This window comes from Harpegnathos saltator, unplaced genomic scaffold (genome assembly GCF_003227715.2).
Source record: "Harpegnathos saltator strain DR-91 unplaced genomic scaffold, Hsal_v8.6 scaffold485, whole genome shotgun sequence".
NCBI classification, from domain to species: domain Eukaryota; kingdom Metazoa; phylum Arthropoda; class Insecta; order Hymenoptera; family Formicidae; genus Harpegnathos; species Harpegnathos saltator.
The window spans coordinates 1,207,574-1,235,000 of NW_020230299.1; the positions used below are offsets into that span (position 1 = coordinate 1,207,574).

The 27,427-nt window shown below is 46.6% G+C and overlaps 1 protein-coding gene across 7 annotated transcripts in view; it reads right to left on the reverse strand.

The window, feature by feature from the left end:
- Nucleotides 1-305: 305 nt before the first annotated feature.
- tay (tay bridge kinase) overlaps nucleotides 306-27,427 on the reverse strand; it is a 40,632-nt gene continuing 13,510 nt past the window's right edge. For 2 of the 7 annotated variants that reach the window (XM_019844508.2, XM_025302326.1), the window contains exons 3-17: nucleotides 7,739-7,918; nucleotides 7,530-7,643; nucleotides 7,287-7,322; nucleotides 7,153-7,179; nucleotides 7,008-7,065; nucleotides 6,687-6,886; nucleotides 6,205-6,579; nucleotides 5,861-6,099; nucleotides 5,623-5,736; nucleotides 5,194-5,417; nucleotides 4,881-5,104; nucleotides 4,611-4,772; nucleotides 3,777-4,065; nucleotides 3,516-3,654; nucleotides 306-3,234 (exon numbers count right to left, since the gene is read on the reverse strand). In XM_019844508.2, coding sequence (XP_019700067.2) covers nucleotides 2,238-3,234; nucleotides 3,516-3,654; nucleotides 3,777-4,065; nucleotides 4,611-4,772; nucleotides 4,881-5,104; nucleotides 5,194-5,417; nucleotides 5,623-5,736; nucleotides 5,861-6,099; nucleotides 6,205-6,579; nucleotides 6,687-6,886; nucleotides 7,008-7,065; nucleotides 7,153-7,179; nucleotides 7,287-7,322; nucleotides 7,530-7,643; nucleotides 7,739-7,918 — 3,378 coding nt within the window. In that variant the 3' untranslated portion in view covers nucleotides 306-2,237. Of the gene's footprint in view, nucleotides 3,235-3,515; nucleotides 3,655-3,776; nucleotides 4,066-4,610; nucleotides 4,773-4,880; nucleotides 5,105-5,193; nucleotides 5,418-5,622; nucleotides 5,737-5,860; nucleotides 6,100-6,204; nucleotides 6,580-6,686; nucleotides 6,887-7,007; nucleotides 7,066-7,152; nucleotides 7,180-7,286; nucleotides 7,323-7,529; nucleotides 7,644-7,738; nucleotides 7,919-8,232; nucleotides 8,422-27,427 lie in introns of those variants that run through there. The other 5 variants (XM_019844512.2, XM_019844510.2, XM_025302327.1 and 2 more) reach the window with 5 other exon arrangements.

Consider the following 27,427-nt stretch of genomic DNA (forward strand, 5'->3'; position numbering starts at 1 on the left):
AGACTGACATCCTAAGAATTAATTACGAGGTACAGTAGATCGAAAATCTCTTTTACGTAATTAAGCGATAACAAATAAAATATTTTGAAAATGACAAAAATTGTTCACATTGTTACACAGAGAAGTACTCTGACACATAATTCGAATAGAAAACTAGAATAATATAAAAAAGAAAGAACCGCTTTACTGACTGTTTGTGTAGTTTGTGTTAATTTTTAGTTAATTTGTAGTGCGTTTCTCTTTGTTGCTTGCGAAAAGATTTGTAAGTATTTGGATTGTGGTGAAGAGATACTGAAACAACAGAATTGATAGAAACTATGATTATTATATCACCTTTTACAAAGAATCAATTTTAGAAAAAACCTATTCACACAAAATCTTCTTTTATACTTCACGATATCTACAAGAACAGAATCATTGCATCACATTGCAACTTTGCATCGATGAAAAATATCTACAATTTTTAAATTGCGTATAGTTGTTAATTATATAATATACAGTTTTACCATAATTTTACAGTATAAACGAAACAGCGTGAGGACCCAATCATCCTGAAAAGTCCGGTTTTTCCTTTGAGGCACCAGGGATATCGAATGTAACCTGGTCCATGGCACACAATTTTTTTTTTTGAGAGATCTCATATTGGCTCTCTGGTAACACAACGACGCATATGGCTGAGAATCAAGAGGATAGTTAGAAAAAAAATGAGGGGAGTAAAACAAGATTGGTATAATTTTCTCGTAAAGATAACGACGAATAAAAAAGAAAAGGGAGAAAACAGTTTCAGAGTCATTAACGCACAAGCACACAGACAAATTTACACAAGTATTACGGATTGATTATTCAAGGAAATCACAACGATACCTCACGTATCACGTGGTATGCAATTTACATCACAAATAACATTCTATTTGGTTATCGTTTCAGTTTCTTCGAATAATCGATAGTCACGGTGCGCGAATATAATATATGATAAACAATGCATACGACTGAAGGATTCCAGTGATTCTAGACCCAGTGAATGTTAAAGTTGTTATGCCGGTCTGTGTACATTGTACGGGGTAACAATTTGACTGGAGCATTTTGGCACGGACTACTGTCATATTAAGCGTCATCCTGCGTTCTTGCTTTTCCGAAAGAGGATATCCCGATCGTCGTCACTTTTATTTTTCGGAGATAGTTTGATTCTTTTTTTATATTTGCACCTATTAACTTTGTGATTTCACGATATGAAATTAATTGGTTTCGCTACTCCTGAATCAATTTCTCATTTTTCTTTTTTTTTTTATATATATCACAGGAAAGCATCGGAGTACCGCTGTAGCCAGCATGCAAATGAAAGAAGCATGTGCTGCCGAAAGCCAAAGACACTTTTCACGTATGCCCTCTCTCCTTCTCTTAATTCTTTTTCTATAGTATCTAATATACAAATTAAAATCTAAGTGAAATTTTTTTTACACATGTGATCCTTCTTTTTATATTACATCAATTAAATTAGAGCGACTCTTTTACGACAGCTTTCATACGCCCGTAGTAGAGATTCAAGTTCATTTATACGTCGCAATAAATAAATAGTTAAATAAATTTTCGAATAATGTTAGAGATCCACTTAACTCTTTTTCACTTAACCTGAATTTGTTTTTTTTTCATCGTTTACGCGTCTTGGCCATCTCGCCTCGCATTCTACAGTAACTATTAATATTACACACGATACCTTTCTTTTTTTTTTTTTAACTATACGCATAATTATATTATCGTAATAATTAGAGTTCGTTACCACTATATAGACAGTCAGATCACCGAAACTGCAGAAAATCACATAACCGTCAGCGTTATTATTTGTGATACATCATCAACGATGCCTCCGTAGTTATTTCGTGAACCCGTTGTCGTTAGTAAACCGCCGGTATCGATGGTATACCGGCATCGTTTAAGCAAGGCATCTTCGTTATACACGCTTCTCGTTTCCGTAGAAGTCCTACGCGTATTGTTCCTTTTTTTATCTTCTAGATAACTATAAATATTATATAGTATCTATGTACAATTTTTCTTCTTTTAAATAATGCTTCTTCTCTGTTAGCAAAATATCAGCACCGGGTTCTGAGCGTTACTGGGCGAAAGGGGGGAGGGGAGGGGGCCCCTGTAGGTAGCGGAGGTGGCGACGAGGAGAATGGTGCTCAGAATGTCGGTCCGTCGGTGCGTTCGCTCGCCGAAACCGAGGACGCGGGTAGGATGTATCATCGGGACTGCGACGCGTCCTCTTTCTTGTGGATGTCCGCGTGCATGAGGGCGTTCTCCAGTTGACGCGGCGGTACTCCCGGGCCAGGTCCCGCTCTGTGATGCATGTGCAAGTTGCTGAGAGGACCCGGACTAGGATCCTTACTCCTGAGGGAGTTGACGGGCGCGGGAGGGTAGCCAGCGGCATAAAGCTTTGCTCTTTCTTCCTCCTCGGCGCGGAACGCCGCCATCAATGGGTTGTATCGCAACTGCTGCAGCGGATCGTATCGATAATCCCTGAAGGGATCGCCCGGCCAGGGTGGTCCCGGTTGACCGGCGGGCGCGGATGGCGGTGGAAAGTGCTGCATCGTATGAGCGCTCAAGCCGGGTAGCATGCTACGTGGCATGGAATGCGAAGTTGGCATACTGTGCGGATGCCTGGTGAGATAAGCATGCGGGTGTGAGTGATGGTATCTCGGGTCCGGCAGTGGATTCGGGCCAGGTCCTGGTGCGGTTCCCGCCGTGCCAGGCCCGGGTCCTGGAGGCCTCGGCAGCATTACAACTTCGTCGTCCTTGCTGCGCGGCTCCTCCTTCACGCGCACTTCTCCGGTGTCTAAAGGCGCCGAGCCGTTCCTGAGTGGCGAGCGTTCTCGGGGCACGAGCTGTCGGTTTTGGTGAAGCAGTCTCTCGCGTTCCATCTCGCGTCTCTCCATCTCACGGCGCTCCTTGTCTCGCCTCTCTCGCTCTCGCTCGGCGGCCTCTTGCTGTTTTCTCTTCTCCTCCTTCTCACGCTCCCTCCTCTCCCGCTCACGTTGTTCTTCTCTCTCCCGTTCGCGTTCGCGTCTGATGCGCTCGCGCTCTCGTTCGCGCTCGCGTTCACGTTCACGTTCTCTCTCACGTTCGCGTTCACGCTCCCGCTCCTCCAGCTCAGCGCGCCTGTCTATCGCGGGAGGTTCCGGCTTCAAACCCCATGAAACAGTGGTCGGCGGAGGGAATCCGGTAGTGGCCCGTTGTAACCTGAAATGGAACCGTTAATGGATATATATTCTTTACGTGAATTTTCGTTCGCCAGGTAAACAAACGGTGAAATCGGCCGAGCAAAAACGTATTCTTTACACTTACACATGCGCGCGCGCGCGCGCGCGCGCGCACACCACCACCACGCACCACACACACACACACACACACACACACACACACACACACACACACGCACGCACGCACGCGCACACACACACACACACACACATACACACAAAAGATGACAACAATGACTGATTAATATTAATTCTACATACCCTCGCCATGGGTCGTGTACTGCACTGAGTCCACCCAGAGGCATTTCTCTCGGCGGGAAAGTGGAAAGACCCGGGAAGTTTGGATTCGGCGCGCCAAATGTCGCCGAGGAATACCTCGCGAATGGAGATATTCCTGTTCCTGCAATACAAGATTGCAATTGACGCTCTGACGCATACTGGTATACAGACATCGTAATGCAGTCCGTTCGATCGAAGGAACATGAACGTGCATACGTGAATAAATATGTGAAACTTTGTTACCTCTATTACCTAAATGTGAAGCTGGTGTAGACAGAAAACCAACGGGATGAGGTGGAGGTGGTGCAGGATGGGCGGGTGGCATGTTAGTGGGGAATGGAGGTGCCATTGGTGGTGCACCAAGTCCAAGACCACCGCCTGGTCCCCCTGGATAAAGATGGCCTGGTGGTCTTAACAACTCAGTTTTGGTATTAACGACACTTCCTGCTTTAGCTTCGGCCTGTTGCTTCTGCTGATGGTGATATATTTCCCACGCAATGCGCACGTGCATCGCATTCCATTTTCCACTTTTCTGCAATGCCGAAATATCGATCGCGTTTATTAAGTAATTATACTAGAGGTGTGCGAACCATTTGAATTCGAATCGAATTTAATGTGATTCGATTCGAATCCGAACAATTCGAAAATTTCGAATCGTAAAGATTCGAATACAAATGAAATACATTAGCGTCTGCGCGCATCAGCTACAAAACAGGCCGTCTGGGCCTGTATGTTTGAATTAACTTAACTTATAATTAATAACTTAATTATAAATTACTTTAAATATTCAAATATATATTTTACTTTAAGATGATATTACAATATCAACATTCCCTTTCATATTAAAATCTTCCGTCATTATTTGCATGTTTAATAGTCATGTTAAATTTTTTAATGATTCGATTCGATTCGAGTTCGAATGAAATTTCACAGATTCGATTCGACGTAAATATTCTTGATTCGTACATCTCTCTATTAAGTACGTAAGACCCACGAAATACGAATGAGAGAAACCAGTAGAATTATTGTAGGATAGTTAACATTACGCAGTCATTATCCTTGTGCTCTTTAACGTACCTTTGGCGCAAACGTAGTTAAATGATTGGGCTGCACGAAAGGCGTCGACGGTGGGATTCCTGGATGAAGAAGGCCAGTGTTGAAACCCGAATAACCAGAGAGGTTCAAATTCGCACGAAAAAATTGCGATTCGACTCCTCCCAGCTTCGGAATGTCCTTAAACTGTTAGAAACAGAAACAATAATTACATCATCTCGGTGTTCTTAGTGTTGCACATCACACCCTCGGTATTTTCAAATAGTAACAATCTAACAATCAATTGCTCCTTACAATTGGGGGAGGGAAGAGCGATGTCGCTGCAGCAGCTGGCAACAATGGCGTTGTGTGTTGATGCACGTGTGTGTGCTGATGCTGGTGATGATGCATCTCGGTGCGAAGATACGCCGGTGGACCCAAATTACCAACTCCGACATTTCTGTCCTGGGACGCTAAGAATCTGTTGTCGAGTTCTCGCCTGAGAATATCCGCCTGGCCTGTAACATGCGTCACCCCTTCTTTTGGTTAGCGCGTTTATAATCTGCCCGTGTCCAAATAGATGGATAACGAAGCGTCACGAACGAAAAAGGTTGGCTTATAGACTTACTTGTCTGGAAAAGCGATTCCGCGGAAAACGGATTGGGATTGGTCGTCGGTGGTGGGAGTGAAGGCAGTGTCGTCGTATGCGGACTTGCACTGGACACGGGTGGCGGTAACGGTGCTGCGAACATCGGCGGCGGGAACGAGTGTATGCCCAGCGGCACCGGTGGCGGGGTCGGCCTCGGAACGGACGTGGCTGTTGCCGGGGATAACTGGGAAGCTGTGTTGCTGCTGCATTTTGTTAAATAAGAGAAACGATTGTATGTACAATCTATCGGCATTCGTTCTTTCTGCTGAACTTAATGTCGCACAAAAGCCAGAGTATGACTCTCTTATCAGCCCGTTCAATGACATTATTAAAAGAAATGATTCTTCGTTATTTCTCAAACTGCGTCGTCATCTATCGAACAAAGTCGCGTTCATGCCGGCTTCTTACCTGATCCAACCTTGTGGCTTGGTATATGCAGGTAGACTAGAATTGGCTGGAGAGGAGGTGTTTGGCACACTAACGGGCGTTATGCTGCCCCGGCTTAGGCTGCTCACGTTGCTGCTGTAACGAACATTGCAATGTAAGAACTCGCTGTTAATCCTTAACCCCCTTTTTTGCGGCAACTCGGATCCGCGAGATCGACGCGACCGCACAGAGCCTGTCGATCGGAGGATGAGATTGATACCTGTAACTATCTCTCTCTCGACTGGGACTATGCCCACGCGGCGAGTTGTTGTTCCGTCCTGACAGGCTGCAGGCCACCATGTCTCGATGAGCGATGGAATTCGCCGTGGTAACTGTGTTAGTTATGGTGGACACACATGTTGTGGTGGCGGCGCTCAATGGAGTATTGTTGTGGCTGGCGAGATTATTCGCTATGGTCTGTTTGCTTATATTGGTACAGGGGGAAGCTCTACTTCCTCTCTGAAACGCGATTATTATCATCGTCGTTAGCGAGTCAAATAATACTCATGATAAAAACGACGCGCGGTCGACAACGATGTTAACGCGACAGCAAGTGCGACTTACCACATCCGCGCGTGACGATGCAGAGTGTGAGGGGGATGGTACCGCGGGCGGGAGGTACGGGCTGTGATTCAGAGCGGTGTAGGGGGTGTAGAGCGGCGGATACGACGGCTGTGTTTGCGGATACGCAGCTATCGGGATGGGTGGTGGATAACTCGTGGTAGCTGCTCCGTTCGATGGTGCTGCCGGAGTGACTCCTAGACTGGCTACCGCTGGACTAGTTGTATGACTCGACGAGACGAGGGGCACATTAGGTGGATGCAACGCAGGTATCGTAGTGTGCGGCTGCTGGGACAAAGAGGGCGGTGGCAGAGCGGGGGAAGCTGGCCGCTGCTGCGGAGCTATTGCACGTGGGTTCGCTGCCAAGGGACTAGTCATCTGAAACAGTACATTATCAACGAGCGTTAATCCTTTCCTACGTAATACACATGTGTATAGATATGCGTGAGTAGAATGAGTTTTTGCGATGTAAGGTGGTCACTTACAGGTGGTTGGGATATGTGTGGAGGCAACGTGGGGCTGGGAGGACTCGGCGCTGTTGGAACTGGTGCAGACGCAGACACAGGAGGTGGTATAGGTGCCGGAGCATCCGTTGCTGGGTTAGAAATTTGCCCACCCGTATCCGGTGGAGATCCGCCTGCCCCGTTTGGTGGCAAAACGTGTGGCGAAGAAGACGGCAACTCGTCTAAACAGTGGAAAACAAAAAATAACATGTCACAAGATAAGTGATAATCTCTTTTCCTTTCTTTCTTTTCTTTTCTTGCGCAAATAACGATATAATTGTTGTTTTTAAAAACACTACTCACATTTACGTAGAGGTGGTGGGGTAGAAGATTCAAAGAGTATCGATTCGGCATCCGAGCCCTGTTACATAAAAAAAAAACAAAAAAGAAATTATTAGCAACAACAGATTATCTGTTTCTGTATTGAAACATCTCGAGATAAACATACCTTATCGTCTTCTCCTTCACTATCACACTGAAATGAAGAAACAATAATCCGGTTAATATCACAGTTTTATCACAGTTACAGTGTCAATGTACAATTTAAGATCTAAACTGCTTGACTTAATGCATGATACTTACGATATAACCTTTACCCGAACTGCAATGACTGCTAGCCTACAATACATAAGCAGATTTGTCAATAGAAATCTATGAACAAGTAATTTACCTTGCAGCTTTTTTGTATTAACATTATCATTGCCTCTAAGAAATATATTTTTCCATTTGAATACCAGGTACATTCTATATACTGGTAGGTGATATAATGCCATCATTTATACTTGACTGCTAATTTATATAATTGTACAAGTACAAGGAGCTTACATCGCTGAGATGGTCCCTGGAACTGTCTGCGTCCTGGCTATCCCTAGGTATACCAGGGCCATGCAATTGTTCAGACGCTCTGCCACTATCGTCGCTTGTACCTGCATCTAGGCCCTGCAAAAATAAACCGACACATTACCGTTATACATCGTTTCTTACTGTATGACATAAACTATCTACTCGACACAGACTAAGGATTACTCAGTTACCTGGTTTAGCGTCGAGGGTGTCAGTATGGAATTATGTGTGTAATGGTTGTGCTTGAAATTGTTTTTGATGTGGTGCTCGTTGTGCCTATTGTTCTGCCCGGTATCCACCTTTGGCTTCTCTTCCACTATCGATAGCAGTGTGTGCAGTTTCTTATTTTTACCAGCTAACTTTATTGCACTCTGCAAACAAAGAAGAGGCACAGAATGAAACATCACACTTTACAAATATATTTTGTACACTCAAGTTTCATGTTATCTTTATATCTCAATTCTATTGTCCAGTTCACATTGTGTGTATGTGTGCGCGCGCGCGCGCGCGCGCGCGCGTGCGTGCGTGCGTGTGTGTGTGTGTGTGTGTGTGTGTGTGTGTGTGTGTGTGTGTGTGTGTGTGTGTAGGAAATATCAAGAACACACATAGGAGCAGCATTTACAATAACAAGCAGTAATAATCGTATCCGCCATCATAATCGCAATTTTCTCTTTTCAGTGCAAACCTTCATTCCAAATGTCACATCATTGTTCCCGCCGTCCTACGCGACATGACAAAGCAAAAAAGAAAATGATATTGACCCGTGCAGAAATCGGCGTCACTCATCGGTCCCTCATCGCATTTAAAGAGCGCTGCTTTGACATCGCCGGATCGACCACGTCCCCGAGTGAACCCACGAATAAACGGCGAGCATACCCACCTGCACTCGCGACACAAGTGCGAAGCGTCAGCGCTATCGAATTTCTCAAAGTCACTGGTATCTCGCTCGCGAATCCGCGGGTGTTGAGTTTCATTCTTCGCGCCCGCGCGATCCTACCCTAACGCACGGTGACGATGACACCGACTACGTCGCCGAGAGCGCCATGCTCCACGGATTCCACGGTCGAGATTCGCTCCTATCGCGCGCACGCATCAAAGAAGAACGCACTTGACACGTATGCTGTAAACACACACTGGCACGGCGATCCGACCGAAGAGACGGTATATTCCGCCGCGAGAAATAGCTCGACCACAGTGGCGAGGTGGGCAGCAGCAGCAGCAGCAGCAGCGGCAGCGGCGGCGGCGGCAGCAGCAGCAGCAGCAGCAGTGATCGAGACGACGAATCAGAGGAGAGTCCGCGACGAACGAACGAATAGACGGACAGACGAAGCGATCACGAAACTTTCACGCTGTTGCGCGCGGCCGACGGAAAAAGCTGTACGTGGTCAACGGCGGTGAGTGAACGCCTCCTTCTCCGTCGGCGCCTTCAAGCTGCCGCGATGCCAGTGCACATATTTCCGAACGCACTGCGCGCTGCGCTCTCGCTCTCTGTCTCTCTCTCTCTCTCTCTCTCTTCGGCCGCGGCAGGGAGAGGTGATACCGGCGATCCTCCGGTATCGTCGAACTCGCTATGCGACTCTCCGCCGACAACGATGACGATGACGAATCGCGAGCGCGACGAACTGATCTCTCGCGAACGCACGGCGTGGGATAATCCTAGCCGCGGACGGGCGTTCGCAAGATGACAGAGGGATTTCGCAGCAAGCACCCGTGTCTCGTGTGCGCGATGCAGCACGGGAGTGCTGCCGTTGGTGGGGAGAGCGATGAAAGAGAGCGGGAGGCGGGAAGGGAACGGGGCGACGCGAGGAAACGGCAGAGAGAGAGAGAGAGAGAGAGCGAGCGAGAGTAAGAACGAGAGGAGAAACGACATAGGGTCGGCAGGCAGAGGGTGGGAGGGATAGAGGGGGAATAAAAGAGGTAGGGAGGGAGAGAGCGAGGAAGAAAGAGAAGACATTGACCGAACGTACAGCCGCGCGACAAGGCCTCCTTCGGCGTACCAGGCCAGCTGGAAGGAGCGCGAAGCGCGATCCGACTGCTCTTTCTCTCTTCCCGTCCCGGTCCCCCTTCCCCATCCTTCTCTTCGCTCGCTCGCTCGCTCTCTCTCCCTCTCGCTCCTCTCTTCGTTTTCCCCCACCAGTGTCCCTTCCACACTCCCCGTGTGCCTGTCTTTTTTCGCGACGGCGGCAGCGTTACGCTCTCTTCCGATACGCGGGGCTATACGGGGTGTCGTGCTCCTCTTGTTCCCCTACCCCCCTCCCCACCTCTTTCTTCGTCCCTCTTCTGCCGCGCGTCCCGTCTGTCTCTGTCCGTCCCAGCCCGTGGCACGGGTGGGTACCAAAGAAAAGAAGGAAAAAACCACTAGAGACCTCGCGGTTGGCGCAAAAAACCACCACCACCACCACCACCACCGCCACCGTTGCTACCGCCGCCGTCGTCGCGGCCGCCGCCGCCGCCACCGTCGCCACCGCCAGCAGCAGCAGCAGCACACACCACTGCCTAGCAAAAACCACACTCCACCTGCGCACGTGTGCCAACTGCGAGTCGAAACCCCCTAGGACTTGTTCGTCGCGGTCGGATCGCGTGCTCCGCGATGACGCGAATTAATCGAATGAAACCTCCGCGAACGGTCGGGCCAGGTCTTGTTTGTATCGTCCAAAGAAGCGATCGCCCCGGTTCGAGACGCGTAGAGACATGAAGCGTATGTCGACCAGCCGATTGTTCGTCATTGTTGGACAAAGATAGAAGAGAGAGAGAGAGAGAGAGAGAGAGAGAGAAAGAGAGAAAAAGAGAAGACGCGACATAAATTGTCGGGCGGAACATGCGCACGATATGGTTTTTCGCGTCGTCGGACGCATCATCGCGAAAATCAACATCGCTATCTGCTTCTTCTCTCACGAGCGGAGATGCCGAGGCATGATTGATGAGAACTATCACGGTCGGCAGGCTGCTCGTTCATTCATACGGCTGAACTGAATCAGCTGACGCGCATCGTTCTCGAGAGATAGTCGCATATTGCGCGGCTCACGGACGACGACGAGGCACGACGACCGCACACGCGTGCGGGGGGGACACGTCGTCAGGTCGTGAAGCGCGCAACCGGGCGCCGGCGTTAAATGAGACGTCGCCCCAGAAACGGCTGAAACCTGCTGGCGGGATCGCAGGTATCGATTGTTTTTCGTATACAGGACCTTCGGGCTATTTTTAAAGGAGACGGCCTGGCCGGCACCGCCACGAAGAATTTTTCCGCCGGACAGCGGTGGTTTTCCCTTCGCAAATCGATGGGCGACGAAACGCGGTCGTCGGATTTTGCGAGCATGAATCTCGCTACGGAGCGAACTCACATCAGCATACAGCCGTACCACTTACCACCGCGAAAACCGCAGGCGCAGCCGCGCGTACTTTTGTTTTTGTTCCCGATGATGGAAAAAAAAAAATCGACGATTCGTGAAGACCCGCGAACGATCTTTTTGCGGCTGCGAGGTATTCACTCTGTATGCTGTTTGATGCCAGGAGAATGGACACATGACAGCTCTTGTTTGTCAATATTACAGAGGTTGCCTCAGCTAGGTAGGCAAGCATAGATCTAGAGGTGGAGATGGATAAAACTCGAGTGACTCACCCTACCCGTAATGAAACCCTGTCCGCGAAACCGAAGTGCGCTATGATTGGCGTTAATATCGCGTCGGGCAACAACCGACACACCAGCGTCGCGCATGTACACCGGCAATGATTAAATCCTTTCTCCCGTTTGTCTCGCCTACGTCGCACGCAGGGATGGAATGTACACGGATTTTAATTCCGCAACCTCTGGCTTTTGCCCGAGGTATGTCACAACGTTTCTTTCGCAAGAAATACGCGCACGATAATTCATTGTAGCCGCATAATCGCACCGCGCTACAGTACGGCGGTGTCACCGTGCTATATGCAATCGCCGTCTTGTACGCAATAGAAATGGGCGATTTTCATCGATTAATTGAAAGAAGAACCGATATTTTTTTTTTTTCAATTAATCGATGTTTTCAGATGATTTTATCTTTACTCGGTCGATGTTTGATGATTTTTTTCTCAACATTGGCAACCGATTTTTATTTTTTTATTTTTTAAATAGAGGACTTTTGTAATATCGTCTTTCATATATACGGTAAACGAAATGGGAATTCATGGGAAACGAACGAAACACATCATTTCTATAGGATTTTGACTTGCTGAACACGATGCCGTCGTGTTTAGTTTTCCTCTAAACTCCGGGGAACATGTTCACAAATCCGAGGATTTATCATCCAATAATCGAATGGCCCGGGGAAGTCTTTGCGCAAACTTTAAAGCTATTGCAAACTCATGTATTAGCTAAATTAGTTGAAGACAGTTTAGATTTTCGATTTAGAAGGATTTTCGATTTAATAGTTGAAGGTGTTCATTTTTATGCAAAAAATTTGCTAACAAATAATATATACATGGTGTCACAGATCACCCGTATCATTCAATTTTTTTGTAAACATAACATTTTAAGGAAAAATGTTTCAGACAAAAGTTGTATGGTTTCAAAGGGGACATATAACAACTATATCATTTTGTCTACAGATGGCGCCGAGACTTTCGAGATATTCACTGATCATTACCTTTTTTAAATAGACACCCTAATTTTTTATTATATCATCTTTTTCTACCAATTAATTTTAACAACTTTTGTCTGAAACATTTTTTTACTTGTCTAATATTTTTTGAAATATTTAAGGAAAACTACTCTTTCAATATTTAACTTTTTCAATATTTAACTTACGATATCTCGCTAACTGTTCGTCAGAAGAAAAAAATGGTACTAGATCTTTTTACTGTATTTGGTCTCAAGAATATATTGTTACAGTAGCGCCCTAACTTTTGTTAATTTGATGATTTTGAAATTTTCAAAGGTCGATCAGTTAACAAAAGATAGGGCATTGTTGTAACAATATATTCTTAAGGCCAAACAGAGTAAAAAAGTCTAGTACTATTTTTTCTTCTAACAAATAGCGAGATATCGTAAGTTAAATATTGAAAAGTTACCGAATTTTCCTTAAATGTCTCAAAAAATATTAGGCAAATAAAAAAATGTTTCAGACAAAAAAATTCAAATTAAAAGTTCAAATTAATTGGTAGAAAAGTGATATAATAAAAAAGTAGAATTTCCATTTAAGAAAATTAATGATCAGTGAATATCTCGAAAGTGGCGTCATCTGTAAACAGAATGCTATCGCTGTTTTATGTCCCTCTTCAAACAAGCAACTTTTGCCTGAAGCATTTTTTCTTAAAATGTCGCGTTTACAAAAAAAAAGTCGAGTGATACGGGTGATCTGTGTATGTTATTTGTTAGCAAGTTTTGCAAAAGAGAACACCACCTTCAACTATTAAATCGAAAATCTAATCTTCAGCTAATTTAGCTAATACATGAGTTTGCAATAGTTTCAAAGTTTGCGCAAAAGCTTCCCGGGCCATTCGATTATTGAATGACAAATCCTCGGATTTGTGAACATGTTCCCCGGAGTTTAGAGGAAAACTAAACACAACGGCATCGTGTTCAGCAAGTCAAAATCCTATAGACATGATGTGTTTTGTTCGTTCCCCACGATGGGCCAAAATCCGTTTTACCTTTTTACCCATTCATTGTTCTTTAAGAACGTATCCAACATGTAAACAAGCAGAGCACCCGAATGATGTTTCCGAACGCACCCCTAGCAGTTTAATCTGGTGCTAGCCAACCAATTTAGATGTTTACTTTGTCAATTTAACCGATTAATCGGTAAATTGATTTCTTTTTAAATAATGCCATTTCAATTTTTTTTACTAATCGATATTTATAAACATCGATGATTTTCGAACATTGCCCATCCTTAGTATGCAGCATACGCAAGTAATGTGCGTATATACGCGCATGTGTTTCGTGAGCTCGTCCCGTCCGCGGCTCGAAATCATGGGAATTGACAGTTCGCGGTCAAGATGCACACACCGCTTTCTGTCAACGCAATCTCTCGCGCGGTTCTGCCTCACCGCAAGAAGATACATCGGCGTTTATTCGACGAATCGAGAAAAAATGAGAAAAAGAGTGTGTATGTGAGAGAGAGAGAGAGAGAGAGACAGCCTCTTTCGATCTTAAAAATTGCCAATTACTGCCAAGACTTCCGGTTTCACCAGTTGCTACAGTGAAAGTATGTGAATATTTTTGATTGGCAGCGACTCGCGTTGAAATATTCGGACCATCACTCGGCAAGACATACGGCTACATGTCTGCCATTCGAGTATTTTGTATTCGACGTACTTTGTTGACGGTGCTTCTCGCTCGTGAAGAAAAAAGCACACACACACAGAAGTGGGATATCTTCGAGTGTGTCAGACGAAACGCTGCAAGTAGCAATTATACAAGCGCAATTATTAAAATGGCGAGTTGTAGCATGCGTCGACTAGTTGATATTATAACGAGTCGTTGCGTTCATTTTGTTAACCTTCTTTGGGTTAATCTTATCATGAGCGCAACATAAAAATCTACAATTACTGTTAGTCGCATGCGTATGAGAAAAACACTCGACGAAACGGTGCCTAACTCAGACGAACACGGGGATGTGGGGGGGGGGGGAGGGCAACAGCAGCTCGAAGAGACAGTCCAGTGTAATAGATAGAAACTGTTCTCTTTTTTTCGCAAGTCACGTTACTTCAAGTAGCAGTACGTGCGCGAGCGCGCAATAAACACGTTCCCAGGCGTTATCGCTTCGACGATGCCGGCATTAGTTTCTTCGTTTACGTGCAGTATACGCGCAGTGGACGCGCTTGTCCCTTGCCTCGGCTATATAATTCGCTCGGGCAAATAATGCAATAATTAATTCCATAATAATAAAATAATTAATTCCAGGTGACGAACGCGGTCTCTCGTGAGATAAGAGCACGCGTAAAAACATACAAGTCTGCGCCGATCTTGAAGACGACAGTAAAAAAGAGAAGCATCGAGAGAAGCGGAATATTGATGAGGACGAACCGCGGTAAAAAGCAAGGAGGAAAAAAGACACAAGTCGCCGCCGCTACCGCCGCCGCTGCTGTCGTCGTCATGAAGAACCAGGAGCAGGAGAGGTCGTCGCGATCTGGAGGTGCTTGGTGTCTCTGAGCGTCCCGCGGGAGAGAAGAGCGTGCGCGCGCGCGCGCACTCCAAAGCGAGATAGAAACCGCTCGGTGCCGCGGCACGGCGGTACGAAGTTCCTCGACACGGCGCGAATGCGGAGGGAAGGTCGTTCTCGGACGCGCGGACGTTCCACCGGACGGGCGGCGGGCTGGTAGACTCGCGCGCGTTCGTTCGCTCGTTCGCTCGTACGTTCGGCCGGCCGGCCGGCGGTGGCAGCGGCGGCGGCGGCGGCGGCGGCCGGTTACTAAAGTCATCCGCGCACGCTGCGTTGCCACGTTTTCCGGCCCGTTTCTGTGTTGACACGACCTGGGCTCTAATCAAGCAGCCGCCGCTCCGCAGTCGGTATACACTACTCACCGTGACATTAATACGCCGGCGTCCGTGTACACACAGGTAAAAAACGAGGGTCGCGCGTTTTTGAGTTTCTCGAGTAAGAGAGACGGGACATCGGCTGATCCGCGCCATATGTAATGGCGAAGAAGCGAATGGGAGTAAAAGAGAAGCTACGGAATCTTGCTATTCCCCAATGATCGCAGCGTCTCTCTCCCTCTCCCTCCCTCTCTCTCTCTCTCTTTCTCTCTCTCTCTGTCTTCTTCTGTCTTATTGACGGTGCACCAATCGAAAATTCAACGCTGGTGTCTGAAGACTCTTCCTCGAGGAAATCCTGCGTGTTAACGCACTGTGATATCGTGGTAGCAAGGACGAAGTGGCGTATACAATATGGCGATTGTCATCTCTCTCTCTCTCTCTCTCCTTGAGTGTGAAGAGGCGAGCACGCGTAAATCTGCCGAGGAGTCGCGAACTCTCGTCGCTAATCGACGAGAGCCGGCTTACGACGACAACGCCGATAATATCTCGCGCGAGAGAGAACAGCGCTCGTGACATTTGACAACGTTACGCTCCGAATGCTGCGTTAGTCTGATGTTGCTACCCTTGTCGTTGCAGTGCTTGCTGTTGCTGAGCGGCGTGCTGATGACGAGACACGGTGCACGATATGCGTGCGTTGTGTGTGTGTGTGTGTGTTCGCTCACATAAAGATCGATTTCCCCGACGCGTTCGAATATTGCTCAGCGACATAGCGCGAATGCGGTTACGTGCGTGGGGGGGGGGGGAGGAGGTACTTTTGTAAAATGAAATTACGCGAGGTTATCCGACCGCCGCTACCATCGCGTTAAGCGGGGTAACGTTAACATCGTTAAGCGGAGAATTTAATTTAGCTTGGAATCATGAAGTTTACGCGCGCAGAATGATTAAGCGCCGCCGAATTGCACGCGTATGCAAATGCCGCGGCGTGTTTGAAGAATTTACGCGCGTATGTATATTTTTTTTTTCGCCGTCACGCGCAGGGGCTAAAAGGCGTAAGCGAATTTCACGGATTTAGGCTCGCACAAGGCTTGCACAAAGGCCTGTCTCTCTCTCTCTCTCTTTTTTTTTTGTTTTTCAATTCTCTCTATCTCTCTTGCTGTGTTTTTTTTTTATTTTTCGGCAAACCCAGCTTCGCGACTCTACCTTTCCAATTAAGCGTTAATGAAATCGTTGCCGTTAATAATCGCGTCGAGGCCAACGGTCGCAAACAGAATGTAAAATTCGAGCGCATAATTTGACGGATTTAAAGGGAGCGTGACGCGCCTCGACGTAAGCGCGAGCGGAAGGATATATCCAGCTTTAATTCTTACAAGCAGCAAACGCGCCCAAGTTTGTTTCCTTCTGCATCCCTGCGACCAGCGCATTCAGCTTGCACAGGCCGGCTCGCGCATAAGTATGTGTAGCGAGGACAACCGTAGACGTCTATTTCTCCGGCCACACGCTGCAAAGCGTAAGATCAAGCGGGTCTCTTCGAGAGACCGAAGCGCGATGAGACAAAGATATCGCAAGCTTAATGTCGACGCGCAGCGAGATACAGTCGTGTCGCATTTCCCGCGCCTGACGCGGCGATGACGTGAATGTGTGTATATGTGTATCGCGGGGCTGCCGAATTATTATTATTCGTTCATCCACGGCCGGCAAAAAGCAGTCAGCAGCCTGCGCGCACGCTTCGACGAGGAAGATTTTCCGGAAAAGAGAGAACCGAAGGAGATCAATCAGTCGATTGACACGCGGCTCATAATGAGCGTTAACCCTTTCATTACTGAATTCACTTCCCTTGAGAAAATTATTAAAATATTTGGTAGTTTTTTGGGCCGCTGATTACGAATCTAAAGTCAGATTTGTAAAATTCAAAATAGCGGACTCAATATAGCGATCATAATATGCAAAATTAATGAAAATTCCAATTATTATTAAATAATGATCAGGTCGTAATAAGAACATATGATTCTAGACGATGGAATTCGATCGAGCTGGAAAAAATTTATGTGAGAAAATGTTCAATACTGCATATTTATGCTTGCTAGAGATTAAACATTCATTTTTGAGTAAAATAATATTGATAGCACGGATAAGATAGAGATACAGAATGAAAAAACTAGAAAAATAGAGAGCTAAAAAGTGCAAAAAAATCAAACCTGCAAAAAAATAATGAAAAAAATATATGTTTTTGTACAACATCAGAAAATATTTGGTGAAAATTTCCCGACCTCAGCATTCAATATTCTTCGAGGAGTCCATTTTTCCAAAAAAAAAAAGAAAAAAAAGCATTTTTTTCAACTTTGATTTATTATAAATAATCACAAATGAATAATTGGGTATAAAAACCTATTGTTGAACAACTATTCAGTTATCTGGAAAACTCAAATCCCCGACTAGTTCTTCCAAATTATGTGGTTTACAACGCATAGTTGAATCAAGAAAAGGTACGGGAAGTATACTTCTCACTAACAGTGAAAGGGTTAAATTCGACAACACAACATTCTTCTTTTTGTCGCCGCGCTGCAAATCGCGCGGCGATTCATGCGCGCTCATCGAGTAAGAGCGTACCGCACGCACGCACGCACGCACGCACGCACGCACGCACGCACGCACGCACGCACGCACGCACGCACGCACGCACGCACGCACGCACGCACGCACGCACGCACGCACGCACGCACGCACGCACGCACGCACGCACGCACGCACGCACGCACGCACGCACGCACGCACGCACGCACGCACGCACGCACGCGCACGCACGCACGCCCTCACGCGCACGCACGCGCATACGCACACGCACACGCGCACACACACACACACACATACACACTCGTATTTCCTGACGAATCGCTCTAACGCGTAACGGGACGCGTCGCGGACATATGGTTTGACGAAGATTTCGGCCGCTTGCCAGTGGCGAATTGACGTCTGCGACGAGCGGCGAGCGGCGAGCAGCGAACGGCGAAACGGCGGCGCTTGGCTGGCGACGGTCCAGGAGTTATACGAAAGTAAACACGTATCATCGCGCGGTGTTGTTTGCACTCGGAGTTATACGGTCGCTCGCGGTCTGCCGTGTTTCCGCGCGTTTATTCGCGTACGGACGCGAGCTGCGCCGTTTGTTCATCGCCGAGAACGCAGAATCGCTCGCACCTGCGAAATCCGGAGCCGAGGAGGATCAGGGATTTCCGAGTCTGTTCTCGCCGCTGTTTACCGTCAGGAGTCGAATGCGATTGCGAGACGATTCCCGCGAGCGGCTCTGACGGCATTTCGTCGAACGGTAACGAGCGCGAAGCGTTGTTTTCGCTTTCACGCAGCTCTCAAGCAGCGAGACGGATTTGTCGTCGCTCTGCGCGACGAACCGACGCGTTTACGAGACGCGTTTTCGAGCACTTCTTCGGTTTGCAATTCGAAACGCAGGGTGTCCAGCGCGGGAACTCCGTCTCTGGCGATTTTGCGCAAACAAACTTGTTCTCAGCTCAGCCAGGTTGCACCTCTCGCCATTACAGTGAAACAAGAATATAGCTCAGTGATGTTGACGGGGAAGAAACAAAGTTTCCAAGTGCAACATTCTTGCTGCGTTGTTTCGGAAAACACAATCACACAATTTAATCACGGGGAATCATTTAACCCTTTAACGCCCGACTTTTTTATAAGTGTTTTAAGAATAAAATTTGAGTTTTTTTTTTAACTGAGAGTATAAGTAGTGATAACCAAAAGAAATATCAGAATTTTATATCTACGAAAAACTACCTTCTGAATAAATAAGTACACAAAGTTTCCGCTTTTCGTTTGTTGGTTTCGTTAGTTTGGTTTTTTTATCGTTCGTTTTTTGTTTATTGGTAAATATGACTTGGATCCTAAAAGCATATACGAGATGAGCAACCTATACAGAGAAAAATGAAGGGTAATCTGTACGACATAAACTCTGATAGTCAGCTTGACATTTTTGAGCTGAAACTTTACTATATTTGTGAGCGAAGTTTATCATTCAGAGCGTCAAGCTTACTATTTCAGAAGAATATCACTTATAGATCACCATTTAGATAGTCAATCGTCCCTTCATTTTTCGCCGCATAAAAAGGGCTGTAGGTCACCAGGCTTCACAAAAAATAGGTTGATTTCTTGATTTTCGTGTCCACCATATTGGATTCGCCATTTTGAATTTCTGTATTCTTTTAATTTCACATTTTGCATCTGAGAAAGCTTCCAAATGTATACAATTATAACAGATACCAATCTATTCATTTATAGTGCACTTTTAGATGTCAGTAACAATGCTAACTATGCCTACTTGGAATTTGACGAAACATGTTATCATTAAAACTGAGCTGAAAACAGACTAAATCGAATCTACATACAATCTATATACCATTCTTTAGAAGAAGAATTCACCTTTGCAGTCGTGCAAAGAAAACGAAAATATCTCCTTTTTCGACCAAGTTATGGATTCTTAAATGCGTTTCTGGTAACTATAGTTACCGGTAGGCGTTCAAGGATTAAGACGGAGTAATTTCTCAACGTTATTGGTCTAAATATCTAAGGATCTAACAATAAAGACGAATAATCACTAGTCGCTCACTGAGCGACTAGTTTGTTTTCCGAATGCAGCCGAATGATTCGGCACAGGCCTGAAGCCTGTCCTCTCATTGGACATTGGTTCTCTCGCGTCGTGTCCGATTTCCAGAAGAAGTGCTCGAAGCCGGTGTTTGAAGACGTTTCGAGACCCGGTCGCTCAGCAAGTCCAAGAAAGAGGCGGAAAGATGCCGCGAGGTGCTACGTGGCGCGCAGGATAATAAACGAAAGGGAGAACCGGGCTGTTGTTTGGTCTAACCGTCGCGGAACACGGGCGCGCGTTTAAAAATATTGTCGAGATATCGCGCCGCCGAGGGGCCGGAGGATGCGGACGGGAAAAGTTCTTATCGCGGGCGGACCGCGATGCGTTTTCGCGACGTGACGCGCCGGCAAACAGCGGCTGGAATGCGCGATTACGAGAGCGGCGCGACCAAGTTTTAACCTCTCTCGACGCGCGCGCATTGCTTCGGCCGAAAAAAGGCCGCACGCGCGTCGCGCGTTATTCAACCGACCGAGTTCACGGTTCCTCTCTTATTAAGGTCGAGCGCGCGCGCGCGTGTGTCAGCGGCGTATCGCGGGCTTGGCGCTGTGATTCGGCCGCAGCAGATCACAGATTGAACGATCGTCTCCGCGATATACAATACAATACTGACACGGGTGTCCACCCGTCGTAGAGCGATTGCGCGAAAGGGCAGTCGTGGCGCGACGCGTCGTTAATTGGCCGCGCGACAAGCAAATTCGTCGTGTCTCTTCCCCGACTTTCGGCTAAATTTTCTATCGAGGATATGTTTCATGGACTTTAGTTAATAGTTTAATTAATTGATTAATTAATTAATTAATTAACGATGGTTGAATTCATTTGCAGTTTAATACACGGCTCGGCGTTACTTATGCATTGTTTATTAGTCGCAAATTAGGCGTAAACGGGCTATTATTATTATTATTATTGTTATTATTATTATTATTGTTGTTGAAATTTCCCGCTCGTCTTGCTATCTTCCGGATATTACGTGTCTTCGATTCTTAAAAATCAAAAGCAAGAATGTAGAAATTTCCATCTCCAGTTACGCCACTGGCCCGGTCGGATCACCCCGGCAATAAAAAGCCCTATTTCAACGAAGATAAAGAAGAGAGAAAGAAAGGCGGGCGAAGAGAGACGAACAATGAGCCAGAAAGAGAGCCAGGAAGATGGAGGGGACAGCGGGAAAAAAATAGGAAACCGGCAAACCGGTGGCAGTAAAAAGATTTAGCGCGGTGTAAACGCGGCGATAAAGTCCCGGACGTTATTTCGCGCGAGAGAGTCGCGCGAAATCTCCCGCCGCCGATTTACATTTACTCGCCGCCGGACGGCCGGTAATTCGAGCGGTCTCGGGTATGCATGCATACCTCCTCGTGATAATTTTACGCGGCGCGCGACGACGGTCCCGAGCGCGCGTCATAATCGGGACGATTTGAAGATAAGTAGCTGGTCATTATCCTGGCCGCGCTCGTTGCTCCGCGCGACGTGTCTCTAATATTTATCGCGAATAATGTTGCGATGTAGATCGCTTCCGTGTAGCCGGCTAATCGCGCGCGCGCGCGCGCACCGGCCGCTTTTCCCCCGGGGAAACTCCTGCCGCGATCCTTTTGATCCGCTAGAAGAGTTTTAGATTAGAAACAGCTGATTATGTAGATGAAACGGCGCTCTCGATCGTTCGCCAGCCCCCCTCCCCCTCCCGGCGAGCTGCACCCGAACCTTGTTTTTCCAAACTCATCGAAAGCCCTGAAAATCTTCCACTATCTCTTTATCTCTTCGTCTTACCTCTCTCTCTCTCTCTCTCTCTCTCTCTCTCTCTCTCTCCCCCTCCCTCCCTCCCTCCCTCCCTCCCTCTTTCTCTCCCTTCCTTTCTATAAAGCTCTCGCAAAACGTGCGCTTCGATCTTTTTTCCTTCTTTCATATGTTCTACACACTTAAAAAACGTCTCGTACTTTTGTTGAGATTTTTTTATATGTAGAAAGTTTTGTGCTGAATTTTTTTACACAGCCATGTATTAATTTAACATATCGTTGTTGTGTTACTTAGATTTTCTTGTGTTAAATTAAGATTAACTATTTTCAAGCGTTAAAATAACACAATTTATATGTAAATGCATTGTTGCATTCTTGCTACGACAGATTTTATATGTTAAAGTCAACACCTCTAAAATGTGTGTGTTACTTTCCTCATTTCTGTGCTATGTAAAGATTGGATTTTTAACACATAGAGATTATGTCTAATCTAACATTTTCATTTCATCACATCATAGATCATTACTTTTCCCAAATGTTGAAGCAACATTCATTGTACGTCAATTTGACACAAACTGTGATTCTTGACGGCATTCATATGTTAAATATTTGTGTTAATTTCTTACATATTATGCGTGTTACTTTTTAACATATTTGCTGTATGTTAAATTAACACATAAATGAGAATGGATGATTTGAGACACATGAAATATTGTTGTTAAATTTAACACATCGTTGCTTACACAGTGTACGATCCTCGTGATATTCGACGAACGGGCAAGAAGATGTGGATTTATCGGCGAAAAGCGTTTGTTCGATTCACGCGAGAGGGCAACCGGGCTGCGAATTAAGGGAGAATTCGTGTCTCTCGCGAACCAGCAGAGACGACGAGCAGAGTACGACGTACTCGAGAGAGGATCGCGCGAGGAGGTCGGTTTCTTGTCAAACGAGCTGCTGCACCTTCTTCTTCCCCTCCCCCCTTTTTTCTTCCTTTTTACGAAAGCGATCACGACGACGACGGCGACAACGACGCGGTGGAAAAGATGCGAAAGTAAAGACGCGGACTTTCTTCCGTAACGGAGGAATTACCGCGAGAAGTGGGTCACTTTTCATGCAGGTGCAGGCCACTTCTTTGTCGCCGGACACACCGACGCGGTTCCTGCTCCCCCCCCCCCACTCTTGCCCCGCTATCGATCTTGGTAACAGCGCGATTAAAACCTTTTTCTTCTCATCGTTTTTAAAAAACGTGAAAAAAAAGGAGCGCCTCTCTCTCTCTCTCTCTCTCTCCCCCCCCCTCCTCTTTCTCTCATTACATCGCGAGCGCGCGTGCACATTATTTCTCATTTCCGTGAAAACACGGCCGAGAGAGCGGAGTAAAGCCGGTGCGCGTATTTTCATCAAATGAATGGGAATGTTTATGAAACATCGTGCTTATTCGTCTCGAGCACGTCGATACCATTCCGTTGATAATTAATCGCTGATAATTACCGATGAGACTCGTGTATTTGCCGTGTCGGCTCTATCAAAAGCCCGTTGAATCTCATTTATTTAGCAGTATTAGTAAGAGCTTTTGTATAATTAACTGAGAGGCAACGGCGGGAGGGGGGAGGGGGGAGGGGGAGTAAATGTAATGTAGTTTTTATTAATACCCCCGGGGATTTAAAGGATAACGATATAGAAGCGAGGAGGGCGGCCCCGGCGTGGTCGAGTATATTTTGATTTATTATTAAAATATGCTACTTCGTTACGCGCGCGCGCGCGCGTTCATACGCCGTGTGTACCGACGCCGCGATCGCGATATATATCGCGCGCGCAATTCGCGGGATAATAAAATTACACGTAGATAATAGTCAATTACGCATTGCCTTTGAGTGCTTTCGCTAATTTTTATAAATTAGCCGCCGTAAAATAACTCAAAGCACGCGCTTAATTATGCGATATTAGGTTGTTGCAAGCGCATGTATCCAATTGTTAGCCCGCGCGGCAATTAGCGAACTCTCGGTCAGTTGCGTTTATTATTTTTTAATGAACTGCGAATAACGTAGCGAGAATGTGTTCTCGAATTATTTAACGCGGTAACAGCCGAGCAGAGCTCCACCGAAAAAAAAAGGGTACGTGGAACAAAAAGAAGCGCGGGGTGGGCGAGTGGGAGAAGAGAGGGAAGGGGAGAGGGAGGGAGGAAGAAAAAACGTAAAAACGCAGAGGAACAAAGAGTAACCGATTCTGTTGTCCGATATCGTGCAAAATAAAATCGCTGGAAGCTTCGATGTTATCTCAAAAGAGAGAGGATCGCTCGTTAAAACCACACGCGTGTTTCGGATTATTGCACAAATCTCCCGACAGTCATTTGACGAGTCGAAAATTGAATCGCCGCGCCGATGGGGAAAAAAATCGGTGACGAATACGAGTCGCGCCGTATTGAGTGCGCGACGACGACGACGGATGGGATCGGCCGCGAGGCTTCCCACCCGCGTGATATTTCATCGCGCGAATCAGCCGGCGAGATGGAAGGGTCGCGAGAACGCGACTGAACGTCGCGGCGACGAAAAAGACGGCTCGATTTTCCGAGTGCTGCGAGTGTCATCGAAGAACGAGCTTCGCAACCGTCCTGCCGCGCCTTTTCGCCGCGAAAATCACGCGGGCATGCACATAATAAACATAGATAAAACGGGACATTCGCGAAGGCCGCGTCGCACAGTGGGGCCAGATGACACTCTTTAGTTGAAAATTCTCCAGAGACCTGAATTTCCAACCGATCATCGACACCAGTGGATGAGGTTGATCCTGAATAAATTCCAAAGAGATCTGTCTTGCCAAAATTAAAAAAAAATTTCTTTTCTCAAATTACCAGCCCCAAAAGAGGAAAAATTATCGTTAAACGCGAGAAACTTGTGAAATTCGACTCATTATTCGACACTTATTTCTATCTAATAGCATATTCAGCCGATTGAAATAATGAAACCAATCAACAGACACCTCGAGATTTATCGATCATGAAGTAGAAACCCATTAACCCAAAACTCATATGCCCAAGATACAAAAACATCAAATATAGATCCGTTAAGTATAAAACCGAGGGATCTTAATCCTTAATTGTTTCTTAATATGGGCTGAAATGATGAGCTTTGGAATTCTGAGTTTTCTAAAAGATGATTACAAGTTCTGGGGTCTCGCATTTAGTATCCATAGGCTCGAGAACCCATTGAGGTCGAACCTAAGACACTGTACTTTAAACGATGAACTTTTAAGACAAACCCTAAATCCATGAACCCTGAACTGATAATTTTTTCAAAATTTCGGCTAGACAGATCTCTATGGAATTTATTCAGGATCAACCTGAACCATTGGTGTCGATGATCGCGGTTGGAAATTCAAGTCTCTAGAGAATTTTGAAACAAAAAATGTCATCTGGCCCCATCGTGCGTTGTGCCGCGCGAACGCGACGCCGTGTAATGAAACATCCGCGCGAATCTGCTGAGAAGCTGGAAGCGACGACCGGTGTGCCCGCGCGCGCATCCATTTTTCAGACAAAATTTACACGCCCACGATGTTTCCTGGCGCGGCGTTACCGCCGTATCTCGCAGCCCCGACCTGCGTTTCCGCGTCGCGGCGCGCGCGCACATCCGACGCGCGGATGCGCGCGTATTTCAGCCGGGCGGACTCCGCTGACGGATCACGTGGCGCAGAATTCGAGCGCGTCTCTCGCTCGCTCGTGCGCTGCGCGACGCGTTTGCGACGCGATGCGATGCAAGGGCGATGCAACGCGAAGCAACGCGCTCTGATTTATTGAGTGGCGCGCGGCGCTGCGCTGACCTCACTCTCTCGGCACGGCTAACGACACCGCGAGCCCCTCGGTAATCTGCCGAACGCCGGCGGTTTCGGCCGACGCGAAATTACGTTTCTCGGCCGACGAACCCGAAATCCCCTTCCCCTACCCTCCTCTGCCTCTCCCTCCTCCGGCGCTCTCACTCTCGCCCGCTCGGTGTGCGTGCGTGCGTGCGTGTGTGTGTGTGTGTGTGGGGTATCTCATTCTCTCTTTCCCGCTCGCCTCTATCTCACAACGAAAGGGACTCTCCGCCGACTTGTCCGGGCGATACGAAAGTTCCGAGACATTCGGTCGTTCTGTGAGAAAGCCGCGAAACATTGGCCGCCATCTTCCGAAACGAAGTAATTCCAAGCTCCTCTGCGCGCGCGTTGGCCTTGCCGATGTGTCGCGGGATTTATCACGGCTTCTTATCAGCGCGTACGTGTTCTCTCTCTCTCTCTCTCTCTCTCTCTCTCTCTCTCTCTCTCTCTCTCTCTCTCTCTCTCTCTCTCTCTCTCTCTCTCTGGCTATTTCGAGTTGCGATGTTTATCTCATATCGGTTGCGTGCGCGATAGTTTACTTGCATCCGTGCGAGTGGATAAGCTGTTTGATTTGTAATCGGGATCCTCTTGAGTTCGAATGTTGTTTCCGAGAATACGAGCTCGGTGCGAGAGACTTTATTGAGCAGTTTTATATTTCTTCTTGTTCTTCTCTCTCTTTTTTTTTCAATATTAAGCTAGCTATATATATATAACAAAGAACCCCGGTAGTGGAGTAAACGAGTTTTTGCACTAAGTGCTTTCATAAACCTCCTCTCGCTGTTCCTCGAAATAAGGAAAATGAGGAATATTTCTGCCCCGACGGCTCGTAATACAACGTTGGAGAAGCTATGTAACGTTGATACACACGAGTGTATATACACACATATCGATCTGTTTGCGTTCTAAATCTTACTTACCCGCGTCCTTCGACGCGAGTATAATTACGCGTCAGTTTAAATCACATCTCCGCCCCTATTACAGCGTATTTATGAATACGCATCGTCCGACATTTCCGTGAATATCAATATAACAATGTGGCATTATCGCTAATTTGATATCCAATGCACGCTTGACGTGCACAATAATGAGAGCTATTGAAATTTTTCGTTGAATCATTAATTAAGACACATCTCGTCATACTGCCAATTCGTAAACTCGCAGCCTCTCGATAACAATGCTTCGATATAAATAGTATTTTCGCATAAATAATCGGACGTGTGTGCCCCTCTCTTTTTATCTTTCACTTGTTCTCCTTTCTACTTTTGTCTCTTTCGCTCTCTTAAATATCGACGACACACACCGTAACCGATGATGGCGTCAGCGTGTTTTTTACACACACATACAACGTCAGCTAATTTGTCAGCCATAATGACACTGACCTTATCCCGAAATTACGAGCTGTGGTCGACGATAGTTATCGATTGTCCGACATCTCTCGGACGTTTTTCACAGAAATTACTTGGTGCCGCAAAATCAATGAGCGATGCACAATCCACAATTGATATGTCTTGATCAACAGAGCAAACTCGGCCAACATCTGCGAACGCACCCGATATGACGACTTGAATGCTTTCCTCGTATAACGCAGTTTGCGGACAATTTAATAGACAAGTTTGTTCTCCGCGATACTGCTCTATTCATAGAGGGAGAGAGAGAGAGAGAGAGAGAGAGAGAGAGAGAGAGAGAGATAGATAGAGAGAGAAAGAGGAGGAGGGAGGGAGATGGGACGCGCCTCTTATTGCTGCTATCCGCTGCGCTCCCCTCGGCGCGCGCGAAAGGGCGAAAACAATTTTAGCTGAGTCGATATTATAAATAACCGTCCCGTTCCGAGGAGACTTTCGCGTTTTACAAAGGTGGCTCTGCCGGTTTGTCGCGTTCGGGGTTCGTTGTGCGCGCGTGACTATAGCGGAATCATGATAGAATTTGGACGGCAGCGAATCCCGGTTAAAAAAAAAAAAAAAAGAAAAGAAAGGAAAGAAATGCGCACGGAAAGCGCGAGATAAATTCTTTTTTCTCCCTCTGCGCGCGCGATGTTGCGTTTCGGGGGGGGAAAAAAAAATGCAGCGTTAAAAATTCAATTCAATTTAGTCGATCTCGCCTGGCAATCGCTGCTTTTTTCCTGTTTCCCAGCCGTGTACAATGTCGTGGTTTGCCATGCGGGATTTTGCGAAATAGATTGTTATGTGACTTGAATATTTGC